At 33.1% G+C, this 13,435-nt stretch overlaps 1 protein-coding gene across 2 annotated transcripts in view; it reads left to right on the top strand.

Moving 5' to 3' along the window:
• The window catches only part of LOC128868225 (TRPL translocation defect protein 14), a 42,475-nt gene extending 29,762 nt beyond the window's left edge, over positions 1 to 12,713 (top strand). For both annotated transcript variants that reach the window (XM_054110065.1, XM_054110066.1), the window contains 6 exons: positions 3,601 to 3,729; positions 4,139 to 4,275; positions 5,300 to 5,513; positions 5,614 to 5,944; positions 6,023 to 6,204; positions 11,257 to 12,713. In XM_054110065.1, coding sequence (XP_053966040.1) covers positions 3,601 to 3,729; positions 4,139 to 4,275; positions 5,300 to 5,513; positions 5,614 to 5,944; positions 6,023 to 6,204; positions 11,257 to 11,348 — 1,085 coding nt within the window. In that variant the 3' untranslated portion in view covers positions 11,349 to 12,713. The remainder of the gene's footprint in view (positions 1 to 3,600; positions 3,730 to 4,138; positions 4,276 to 5,299; positions 5,514 to 5,613; positions 5,945 to 6,022; positions 6,205 to 11,256) is intronic.
• Positions 12,714 to 13,435: the final 722 nt, after the last annotated feature.

Below are 13,435 nucleotides of genomic sequence, written 5' to 3'. Positions count from 1 at the left end.
CGGTTTTTAATTCATAGAATATTATGTTGGCTTGCCCAACACATAACTTTAACATTACTTGTGAAAGTCATTCACGCACTAACATTGAGGAGTGTTTTGGGTCATTATCTTGCATATAAAGTCGTCGAAGTGGAATATTCTTCTCAGAAAATGGTGATGCTAGCACGTCGTTGTCAATAAATTTGCCCGTTTTATTGGTTAGAGAGGTAATTGGACTAGTAGCTCCATACCAAATGAAGCATCTCCAAATAAGTATGTTACTGGCATTGGGCTTAATTGTTTTTGTTAATTTTTTTTTTGTGAACCGCAGTGAGGACTATTGTCCTTTAGGACGTCTCACATTTCGCCCAGCGTCATTTCCAAATGAATTAAAATAAATTTTCCAAATTATGTTATACCATTTTTTCATACCCTATGATCCACACCATGATTTGTGCTCTGGAGTAAAATTGTTCCTCTTTCTTCAATTTGCTTTTTTCAGCAAATTAAAGTCGACTTTCGTAGCTGAATGGGTTGGTGCGTGACTACCATTTGGAATTCAGAGAGAATGTAGGTTCGAATCTCGGTGAAAGATCAAAATTAAGAAAAAGGTTATTCTAATTGCGGTAGGTAGTGGCAAACCTCCGAGTGTATTTCTGCCATGAAAAAAGCTCCTGATAAAAAAATATCTGCCGTTCAGAGACGACTTAAAATTGTGAAACAACATGAAGACGCACGCCACAAGTAAGAGATGGACCGCAGACAACAAAAAGGGGTATTAGCTGTCCTGATACTAAAAAACATTATTTATGTAAAAAAACTTAAATTTCTATTTCTCTAACTGCTCCGAAATATCAAAATAATGAATGTAATTTCGAACGAGTTAGTGCAAATTTGCATTGCATCCAGTTTTTCTTGTTCAATAGATATTAACTGTCGTTTCGGCAGTATCACCATCGAAAATTCCCCTAATCCGCTTAAATTATGTCAATTAAGTCTAGTAGTTGATCTGGATTACTTGCACTTAATTCCTAAGATAATTCCGAATTAAGTCATTACTCCCGATTAACGCCACCGTCTGTCTGTTTATGCCATTACGTAACATTCAATACTTTTCACTTAAGTAGTTGAAAGGCAAGAGTTATCCGGAAAGTACCTATTGTAGTGGTCACGCAAAATTACATTTTATGAAAGTAACCGAATCTGTGTAACCAATAACGCAACTTAATAAATATAATGGGTCTTTTAAATTCACAACGAAGGAGTGATGTCATTTGAAAAAAAAAGCGAAATTTCACTAATAGCTTTCTATTTTTCCAAGCGACACAAAGAGATCGATAGATAAAGGCAGCGTACCTATTTTAATGCCCATGTATGTATGTGTACACAATAATCTACATGTATCGAATATCGTTGCCGCTTGAGTGTTCTGGTGCATGACATACCTAGCGGTACGGTACCTACCGAATTGAGTAATTTTCGGTACTTTATTAAAAATTGTTTTTTGATAGAGTGCCTGCCCCAGCTTGTTTTTATGGTTAATAGTCAAAGAAGCATTAATTTAAGATACGCCGAACCTTCATATTTTTCTTTATTGTCACAGTACCTAACCGCCTAAGCGAATATTGCATTGATATACCATGTTTTCAAATGGGCTGCAAGTTGATTACGTTTATATTGATTTTTCCCATGCCTTCGACACGGTATCTCACTTTATTTTATTACACAAACGAGCTTCTCTCGGAGAAATTTTATTAAAAGCCCCTTATTTTTCCTCAATAACTTTTGAATAAAAACTCTAAAACACATCTTTTTTTTATATTAGCAATATTTATAAGGAGTTAAATAAATAAAAAGCTCTTCATTTAAACGCAAACTTGCAACATTGTTATTATTGTATTATGTTTCAAATCAAGCTTAAATGCGAAATTCGATTAAAGGCTAGAAGAAGTAAGAAATAAGTGAGTTGAACAAAACGCGTCGTTCGTTCCTCGTGCTAAACGAAGCTAATTTAGAAACCGTAACTCCTCTATTTTGTCTCACCAACCCAGAAGGGCATTCCTAAACCTAGCGGATTAAGCCTCTTGATCTTTATTTGCTGAGCTATCTCTATGTTGCTGTACGAGGGTATACGAGGGAAGCTCGTACATAATATTCGCCATCGCCAACAGATACAAGTTCAAATATAATATTATATCCTCGGAATCTTTCTCTCGATTAATCCATCCAGTCGATTTAGAAGAGGTGAAAGTGTCGGCGGGGTTGGCTCATTGAATACTCAAAGGTGGTTAATATTCCCATTCTAAATTCCATATTTCAACTCTTCAAGGATTCCCAAAAATCGCTTGATATCGCAGCCAAATAAAGTTAAATGAATGAAACCTAGGGTCGTGTTTATCTTACCCTGCTGGTTCATATCAGTTATGAAATGCTGAATTTTTACCAGCTTTTTTGAAGAAAAAAAATTAAATTTATTTATGCTGCACATTAGCGATGAGCACGAAATCAAATATTCGATACTACGAGTATTCCTGCCTTTCTTGAAAACAAAGAAGTAATGCTAAATTGAATATTTGCTAATTAAAAACTCTGCAGCTTTTTGCATATTCTACAATTTGCCATTTTAACGTAATGGAAAAATTTTTTATTATTTTTTTTTTTAATAAAAAGTTCGCAAAAAAAAGCCAGCCAGGAGCTATACAAGCTTTACGAAGGCATCAACATAGTACACTGAATCAACTTACATCGACTCCGTTGAATAGGTAGTCATGCGAATAGGTACTCCAGTCCAGAAAGTATTCGATACGATAACTGCTGGTGGTGCCGAGGCTATGTTGAAAGTGGTTTCCACCTTGGCAGGCCTTAGACGAAGATGCAAAAATAACAATTTTAAATGTGCTAAACTCGTTAAAATTAGAAAATATCATACTTCTTTATATGGAAATAATAATGAGCAGCCAAATTAATAGATTTTTGGTTCAAATATTTCTGCTTGTAATTCCTGAATTGTGGTTTCGAAATTAAAGCCATAAAAGAAATTTTTCTAACAATGTTTGCCGCTCATCCTCTTTTCTACTTTTCTAGCTTGATATTATTTTATTTCTGAACTAATTTATATTTATATAATTAAAAATTTTGAATATTTCTTGTATTAAATATACATACATACTTATACATATAGATATATATAAACATTTTCAATTGATATATTTTTTTTTTCAAAAGTTTACCAATTAAGCAATATAGTAACTTATTTCATTGACCTGAACTACCTCTAGTATCATATTTAAAGAACATTTTCAGCATTCAGTTAAAAATTTAACTTTTTTACGTTATATTGAAAAATGTATGTACGTTGGGGCTAATCATTTCATATTCCCATCATTCATCTGCCGAAATACACAAATCATCTGGCTACTCGCGCAATCAGTTAATCATTGGCCACTATTCAGCACAAATTCTATGTTTTTTGTGGGTTTTTTGCTTGCAACTGTTTCTTCTTAAAATGCATATAAATATTGCGCAAAGCAATGAATTTTGTTATCGAAATGCTTGGTTTACCACCAGGCAACAATTTTCATTCGTATGAGTAAATAATTAATCAGACCATTTCAATTGCAGCTTTTAAGTTTCAAGAGAATCTAATACGTACAATGATACAAATCGAGAATACCTACTTTGAATTGGGACAATCGAGTCAACGTGATTGTTTGATTATCTGTGATCGTGGCGTCATGGATGCCAGTGCATGTAAGTACAAACATATATGTATGTAAGTATATATACATAGGGTGGTCCATATGAAAGGGTGGTTTCTTTGTTAAAATTGAAACAAATGCACAAATACCAATTTTTTCGGTATTTTTTAAGCAGCATATAAAAAAAATTGCCAATGATGCCACCGCTCTAAACTCCGTCACTCTCTCTGACGATGCCATATTTCCCAACGTTGTTCAAGCGTGCAGCGTTTCATTTCGTGCCACGGAGATATGATACTTTCTGTCAAGATTTCCAGCTGGAAAGAGCTTTGACTGTCAAACTAACTATGATTCAAGCAACAAAAAAAAAAACAACTATGTGGACCACCCTGTATATAGTATATCTACCTACTTAAATTAACTAGTTGATATCAAATTTATTTTAATACATACATATGCAGATATCTCGAAAGATAAATGGGAGAAAATGATGTCTGCAAACAACTGGAATCCTGTGGAATTGCGTGATAATCGTTACAATCAGATTTTGCATTTGGTTTCCGCGGCTAATGGCGCTGAAGATTTCTACACCACTGAGGTAACGTATTTGTTCTTTGTTTTTGTATAAATTGATAACATATCACATTAATTAAAATTAGCCAAAAGGCCAAAGTCATGTAGCTCTCATAACTTTAGTTATTATTGTTTAGTGCGCTTTGAAAATATAAACCAAAGCGGGATGTAGTAGTCATATGCTCATACATATGTATTTACCTTTATTGGAGATGCACGAATACTTGTAAAGAAAATGCTTAGGTTTTATATGGCTTCAAAAAATAAATATACAGCGTGTAAAATGATAACTGTCGCTTTTGTTAATAATAACGGTATTAATAGCTTTATTTCGATAACAAAGTATATCATATAAAAATTCATATATTACTTAAAACGAAGCTTAATTCAAGTTTAATTCTTTCACCTTAAATTTTTTGTATTTGACTCACAGGTTTAGAAAACTTTCGCAGGCGGAACTAACGACTTCATTTGGTATTTTGTTCCATATTTTTAACAATTGATTTTTAAACTATCCAAAGTTGTGTTGTGTCAGTTCAAGTTTACATTAAAAACTTAACTGAACTTAATTGAGACCCGTGCTGTGCACATATTGCGCATTTACTAGAAGACCGTCATAATACAAATACCCGAAATATCAAGAATTCGTATTTAATTAAAGCCTTCTTTAAATTTTTTTATTATTACTCTTCCAAGTAACAAGGAATATGTGCTAAGCTTCATTCATATACTTATATCTAAAACTTTGCCTAAGAGCTTATACGAGTAGCAACATATTTTGTACGAAAACTTCTCAAAAATACTTAAATGTTTACTAAAACACTTTTTCATAAATAAATTTTTATTCAAAAGATTTTAAAGAGGCCTTCTCAGGTAAAGTTTCCCAACATTCTCAAGCTTAAAAATGATTGAAAAGCTATGGTATGAAGAAAAATGCTAGTAAGCGCAGTAAAAATAACAAAAATGTACTACTAAATTTAGCAATTTTTCACATTTTTTTGCATATATACAATTTTTATAAAACTGTTTTTTTTTTTTCTAAATTTTAGGATCATGCCTGCCGCTCTGAGGGCGTTGACATGGCACGTGATTTAGATTATAAATCTGCTGCCGCCTGGGTTGGTCATCCATATTTCGATGTCATAGATAATTCAACAAATTTTGAAACCAAAATGAATCGCTTAATTGAGGCAGTATGCCAGAAAGTTGGCATCGACATTGGCGATCGTCTGCTTGCCACATCAAGAAAATTCAAATTTCTTGGTATGTTAATTAACTTTGGTCAACTATTTATTTTAATATATTTATTTTTATTTATTTCTAAATAATTGTAACACATTTTGCTTTCGATTTTCTATTACAGTTGCTTCACTACCACCTGACTCTGAATTTCCACCGTTTCAAGACTTCGATGTTGTACATCACTACTTGCAATCCTCAGGACCGAAAGTACAAGCGCGTTTGCGCAAACGTGGCCAAAAGAATCATTGGAGTTATATCCACACTATACGCCGTCCCAATGTGCATGGACAGTCGCGCATTGAGGTGAAGACACAACTAACACATCGCGACTACATGAACTTGTTGGCGCAACGTGACGATGCACATTTTACCATCTATAAGAAGCGCCGTTGCTTCCTCATCAATAATCAATATTTCCAATTAGACATCTACAAGGAACCAAGCCATCCACGGTAGGCTGCAAAATATTTCATTTAGTTTCGTGATTTTGAAAAAAAAAAAAAAAAAATTATAATTTTATGATTTTGCAGTTGCAAAGGGCTGATCCTCTTGGAAACCTACTCATCACATAGCGGCGATGCGCTTAAAAATTATATGCCGAAATTCTTGAATATCGTGAAAGAGGTTACTGGCGATCCAGCATATTCGATGTTCAATTTGTCGTTGCGTGAGGACTGGAGTACGACAAAGAAATTCTGGCACCCTTTGCCTGGTAAGGATGGGAGCAAAACTAGTGAAACTAAATGTGAAGACATTGTCGAAAGTGATTAATGCACTTGTTGATAATGACTGCTTGCTTGCTTGCTTACCCGCCTAATCTACCTAAATATCAATATAATATTTAGTATAAGTAAAATAAATAAATGTAGCACCGCTGTAGTATACTATTCGCTAATTGCTCGCTAATAATATTTATATATACTATGCATATGTATACATATACAGACACATATGTATGTATATGTAAATCTATACACATGACAGTTTACTGCGCTGTGTATTGTATAATATTGTAAATTTTAGTAAAATTTCTACTAAACAAATTTATGTACTGAAAGGAAGAGCTGGAATCTAACGCTTAACCTTAAAAATACTAACTTTTTTTTTAAATATAATTTATACCAATAGTCAATAACAACAAACATTTATACAAAAATAATATTAGTTCTTATTATCTACAACGTACATATTTATTAGTTACTGACCAATGAGATTGCAAGAAGAATTTGAATGAAGAATGTGGAAATATTTACAATAACAGTTAGATTATGGTTTTGATTAAATACACACTAAATTCATATTTATAATAGCTTATTACTGATAATATACCGACTTAATACCGGAATGCCCACTTTGCGCCGAATAACAACTAACCAAGCTATATAAATAGAAACTGATCTACAATTAGAGTATTTTTACATATGAAGCATGCACATTAATTCCACACTAACGACGAGAAAGACGTTACTCAAAATCGTGTTTATTCAAGGTGACACAAAATTAGTCACCCCTTTGAAAGATTTATAATTTTTGCAAATGGTGTCGTACGTCAATCGTTGTTGTTGTGACAGTCCTTGGCCGGATATAAATTCGGGTCGTTTTGGTAACGTAGAACCGACTGTCGTGGAAACGTCAATCGTATTTGTCACTTGTTAACTAGACTGCTCTCGCGTAAAAGTCAAAATAAAGAGTTTTTTAATTAATAAAAAAGTTAAGTTAAAAGCTGTGGATTTCTGACTTTAAGGAGCAATAAATCATGAACACACTTTCCAAGAGAAAGATTATGAATCTCAGCAATTTTGTTACATATTGTAGAATGTATAAGTCCCCTTAAGTTGTTTTGACAAAAGTCCACAGATATGTTTTAAGATGTTGATTGTGATCTTTTAAGGGTTAGCGTTCGATATGTTAACGTTTTTTGTTTTTATTGCCGCTGACAGGTTATTTCATATACAGCATCTGTTCATTAAATTATTTTATTTATTTAATTTAACAATTTTTTTTTTTTAATCAAAAGAAACACCCTACTTAGTTGGATGTAGAGGTAAATAGTGTTACAATGTATTAAGTATCCGATTTTTCAACAGGGACTAATGAAATTTTTTATGAAATACGAGTAGATTGATTGAGATATCGGTCTTATTAAATCTATACCAAGCGTAGTTTACATGTTAAAATTAAGTATAAAATTTGATGTGGCTCGATTCTTTCGAGCAAATTTTCCACCAATATTCCACACATTAACGGCGGAAACGGTGGCAATATTGCGTTCGATAATTTATCTTTTTCCAGATTTCTGGCGATATCTTAGCGCTTCGAATGCTTAATAATCTTTATTTTTTAGTTAATTTGATCTTGTGAGGATATTCCAATTTCTGTAGATAAAGCAAGAGCTCTGAAAGTTATGAGAACCGACTCAAAATTTCGGTAGTGATTCTGAATAATTTCCAAACATTGCTCGTTCTTAAAACTCACTTTGATAAAAATGTAAACCGTGCATGTGGCCTCGATCTTCTTCGATTATAGACATTTATCCACATTGAAACCTCCTTTACATGTTACATTACGAAACAAAAGAAACAAAATTTGTGCGTATACTTGCTTGGAGAAATGAGGATATTTACGTTTTCTTTACCAATCCTATTAATGGAGAGTGCAATAGGTGAGAATCCTGGAACCTTTTCTCTTTACTAAATTTCGTTATTTGCAGTTGTCGGTATTTTATTAGGTATTTTCTAAATCTCGAACTTTTTTGTAATCATAAATGCATTACATATATGTGACCTGGTCTATGAAAAGGTACTTTACGTGTCAAAAAATCATTTTTCACTTTTTTGTTGATTCGAATAGTGTGTGGAAGGCTCTTTAAAATGGTGAAAACCAGAAAGTCATAATTTGTTTAAAAGTTTGTTAAAAGTAAAAAAAAAGAAAAGTACAAATACGAAAATACAAAAGCTAACTTATTTTTTAAAACGATTTCTGCGATTTGCATTAACTTTTTCTTATTTATTTATATATAAAAAAAATGTTTTTCACTGCTTCTGTGATTTTATTGATACTGTGATCTATGCTGAAGAAAATAAGCCAAACCGGATTGAAAAAAATTTATATTTAAAACAGTTACAAGGGTTTTTAGAAGTTTAAACTTTAACTACTGTTTTCTCGAAAACTTGTTTTCGCACGTAAGGTACCTTTTCGTAGACCAGGTCACATATATATATATATTGTATATAATTGGCGCGTACACCCTTTTTGGGTGTTTGGCCGAGCTCCTCCTCCTATTTGTGGTGTGCGTCTTGATGTTGTTCCACAAATGGAGGGACCTACAGTTTCAAGCCGATTCCGAGCGGCAGATATTTTTATGAGGAGCTTTTTCATGGCAGAAATACACTCGGAGGTTTGCCATTGTCTGCCGAGGGGCGACCGCTATTAGAAAAATGTTTTTCTTAATTTTCTTGTATCACCGAGATTTGAATCTACGTTGTCTCTATGAATTCCGAATGGTAGTCACGCACCATCCCATTCAGCTACGGCGGCCGCCAAAATGTATTGGCGTTAACAAATTGATTTTTTCGAAAATGACGCTTAACCATTCTAGAAAATTACGATAAAAAAACAGTGACCTGAGTTATTACAACATAAAATATGATTCACTCGAGTTTCGGAGACATAGCGTAATGACAGCCTCAGTTACATAAATAATATTTAGATTAAGGTGTGAAAATGACGTTCTCATAACTGTTTCTCACTTATAGAGAGTTTCGAAAGTTGAAGTTAAGGCATCTGATATTTCCTCTTTATTATAGAGTTTAACGCTTATCAAGGTTTGACTTTATTAATTTGCTGTTCAAAAAATATTATTTTGTTTTTGCATCGTCCGTAATTTAATGGGCAGTACGTTTATAAAACTCTTGATTTTTTTTTTGCTACATATGTAATTACTACAGTATGGCTAGTTATGCCAAGATGCGCTGCGTTCGAATTACAATTTCTGGCAGCACCGCGACATCTAGCTTTAGAGATGGAAATGAAATGTTGGCAATCACTTTCACAACAACAACTTAAACTGTACACACTATTTATGTGCTGCAATTATGCAGCAGAGTAACGGTTTTGTAAGAATGCAGTAATTATTGAGTAGGTCAAACAAACCTATTTTTACAAAAAAATAAAATAAAATAATTACAAATGTCTGAGATCCTAATCAGTTCTATGCAAAGCTGTTAGTAACCCCTAATTTATTGCCACCAAAGTTTGCTTTAAAAGTGAAAATATTTGCAATATATTAATTTTTGTGCATAACACCGGTCAACAAGACTATTTTGCTTAATAATATAAAGATCAAAAGTTAACCTCTTTAGAACCAAGCAATAAGCCAATACGTAACGTGTAGTATTTTATTCTGAATTTTCTTACGGAACAAAATACAGTTGTTTTTTTTATTCAATCTAAAGAAATCCAGTTTCTACACATACAAAAACTAAAAGCAATAAATTTCATATTGCTAACATTTTTTATAATACGCATAAAATGTATACATGTCCTGTGCATAGTTTTACGTATGAGGTATATGTTGTAACCGCATAGGAGTTCTGCAGTAGTGACAATCTTTGATATTGGTTTTTTTTTTTTTTTTTTTTTTTTTGTATTCTATCTATACTAATAATTCATAGAAGACCTTTTCCAAATATTTGACTTCCTGTTAAATTCTACAAACAAATTAACATTTTATAGGTAGCTCTTCGAGGAAGGTGGATCGGTGTTAAAAAGACACGCCATGGTGACATGAGATCAGAGGCCAGTTCATTTGGGTGCGTTGGAAAAATGTCTCGGTATTCGCTGGTTAAATTTTTTATTCCCTCTTTTATTAAAGGAATTTTTAATTCCTGATGGACTTGGGCATTCGTCACGCACAACGAAACCTTTACCAGAATGCGTAGGGTCTTGAACTGAAAACGTTGCAAAATTTCTAAGTTTGAGTTTGATGCTGCGCCCCACACTAAGACTCCATAAGTCCAGGCTAGTTTGAGTACAGATTTGTTGTCCACTAGGAGGGGATTTACGGTTTAACAGTCAATACATGATTCGAAATATTAATACTAGGGCTTTCCTTTTGCCAAAGGTATGCGTTTTCCACAAGGCGTTTATCCAAATGAATGCCTATTTATTTAGGTATTTGGCAGTATCACATTGCGGAATTGACGTGGTGCTTTCTGGTTACTTTCAAGCGCCAGCTCAGGAGCCCTTTAGCTATTTATGGATTTTATTTAAGCCAATTTGGACCTTAGAAGAGGCTTCTGTGGCGGCAAAAGTACCGGTTAGAACACAATTTTTGGTTGGCAGTTTGTGTTTAAAAATTAGGTACAGAATTGGATCTAATATGCTGCCGTATGGGACCCCAGATTTAATTTGTTGGAAACTGGAGACTTCATTTTCGTAGTTTACATAGAACAGCCGTTGGTTTAGGTATAGTTTAAGAAGGCATTTAGCGGTAATTTATTTTCGAGTGTAGACCTTAATGACAAGACACACTCGGTCGAAAACACAAATGGCGCAGCAACTTGCAAGTAGGCAGTCGAAAAGATGTATTTAAAATTAATGTTTTACTAAGCATTGCTTGCGCATTATATTTTTCTTGCCATTTTATTCAAATTACAAATATTCTCTATTTTGTCGTACATATATTGTAGTATGCATGAGTCACAATACCTACACACCTACATAATTACTCTATTTTTCTGTTTGTTTGTTTATTTAATTGTAGAAGAGGTAACCGCCACTAACGCCAGCAAAGTAAAGCAATCGAACGGTGTATCGAATATGCAATTGGTACTTAACGGGCATGCCAAGGGTTAATAATAATAATAATACTCGTAGTATGTTTTGCGCCGTTAAAAAATCGTTTAGATAATTTTGTAAGCATAACAGATACATATTTCCATACATACATATGTACAATCAAAATTTGATGTCGTCTCACAGCTCATAAATATTTTAGTAAGGTCAGGTTTTATTTTGTGAATATTCTTGATTATTGGAAATCTTTTAAGATAATAAATATATATGTATAGTTATAACTGTTTACACAGTACTTTATGGCTGAATTAATTTCATTGAAATGAAAGAGAGTAACACAATTTATTGACTTCAAAGCTTTTTAACTCAAAATTGCATACTTTCATTTATACATACATACATACGTAATTATATAACAAGGCTATGCAGAAGTGATTATTTCATCCAACGTTTGTTTTTTTAGCAAAATGCAACTATGTGCTTTAAGTGACTTAATATTTTTGAAATTTTTACTAAAACAAATCATGTACTGGAAAATTAAAAATTAGAAAACAAAATCTATATTTATGGTACTTAAACTAAAATACCAAATTACACATTTTACTTTATTTGTCAAATTTTTCACGAGTTGGAAGAATAGTTTAATTGTGATTTTATGTAATTGTTGTAGATTTTAGCTGATATCTAGGAACGAAAAAAGAGAAACTAAAACAAAGATAAAATTAAGTTAAATCGTCGAAAGCAAAAGGAACGTCAGCAAAGTATTCTCTGCTGCTGATTTGCTTACATACATACATATATAGACATTTATTAGAATGTGAAAGAATTAAATGCACCTAAGCATTTTATTGGCTCACCAATTTGTTGTTTTGGACATTTTAGGACGTGATCATGATAATCATAAAATTCTTTTTAAATTTGATTGTTTAGTAAATTATGTTTCAATTTAATAATTTATAGATAGAGTGCAGACCATTAAATAAATATGGTTTTTCAAACTATTGTAATATTGTGTAGAAAAAAATATTTCATATTTCAATAAAATTTGCTATTGTATCTGTTAATGAAGGAAGAAAGTGAGACTGCATTCGAAAACGCAATAAAACGAAGTATGATCTACATATATATTGTTTTTCTAAGCCTCAACAGTTGATAATGTCCAATATGCGGTGCAAATTTGGCATTTTTTTCAAATTAAAGCGACTAATATAACACTTTGCCTTAATGTGTTTTCGAATTCATCCATAATATCCGAAATAATATCATGCCACGCATCGTTATATAATAAGTCACAAACAAATGTTAGAAAAAGTAAATTAAATAAATTAAAATAAAAAGGGGAAAAATTAAGAAAATAAATCTAAAATTAATTTAAATCAATACAAAAAAGTAAATAAAGTCACTAGATCACCAAGCTAAACGAAATCTCGATTTTTTATTTGAATTTAACAGTAAGGCGTATGATTGCGACCTGCTGGGTTGCTACCGCAGGTTTCACCCTTACAGACACCTGCTTGAGCCAGAGCCGCCTCCTAGGCACATCAGGAGGCATTTCCTCAACTACGTGGACGAGATCCAGGACAAAACTGACAGAAATCTACTGGACCAGACAGTATTTCGACAGTCAATAAACGATATTCACCGGGAGACCGTCAGCACATTCAGCCATGTGAATGTCGTAATCGGAGATCAAACACCACCTATTGCAGATGAAAAGCTTCAGCTTCCCCGTGAGACACGTGTAACATTGGCACAATACCGTTCTGGACATTGTAGCAAGTTAAACTCCTACTTATCCAGAATTGACCCCGACATACCAAACATATGTCCAGCATGTGAAGGCACCCCGCACGACACTAACCACCTTTTCACATGCCTCCTAAAACCTACTCATCTAACACCCCTCTCCCTCTGGACCCAACCCGTCGAAACAGCTTAATTCCTGGGCCTACCTTTAGATGAGCTAGACGAAGACGTAGGTATATCACCCTACACTGACGGGTTATTACTGTTAAAACAACAACAACAACAATTGCGACCAAAAGTGTAACCTTGGAAAGACTAGTAAATAAAAAGATTTGCATTCATGAGGGTTGCTATTTACATTTCTGTCCTAACAATGGAAAAATAAACGTTGGTTGTTTTTG

This window comes from Anastrepha ludens, chromosome 6, assembly GCF_028408465.1.
Source record: "Anastrepha ludens isolate Willacy chromosome 6, idAnaLude1.1, whole genome shotgun sequence".
NCBI classification, from domain to species: Eukaryota; Metazoa; Arthropoda; class Insecta; order Diptera; family Tephritidae; genus Anastrepha; species Anastrepha ludens.
The sequence above is the reverse complement of the archived record's forward strand: the minus strand, read 5'-3'. Positions and strand labels throughout refer to the sequence as shown.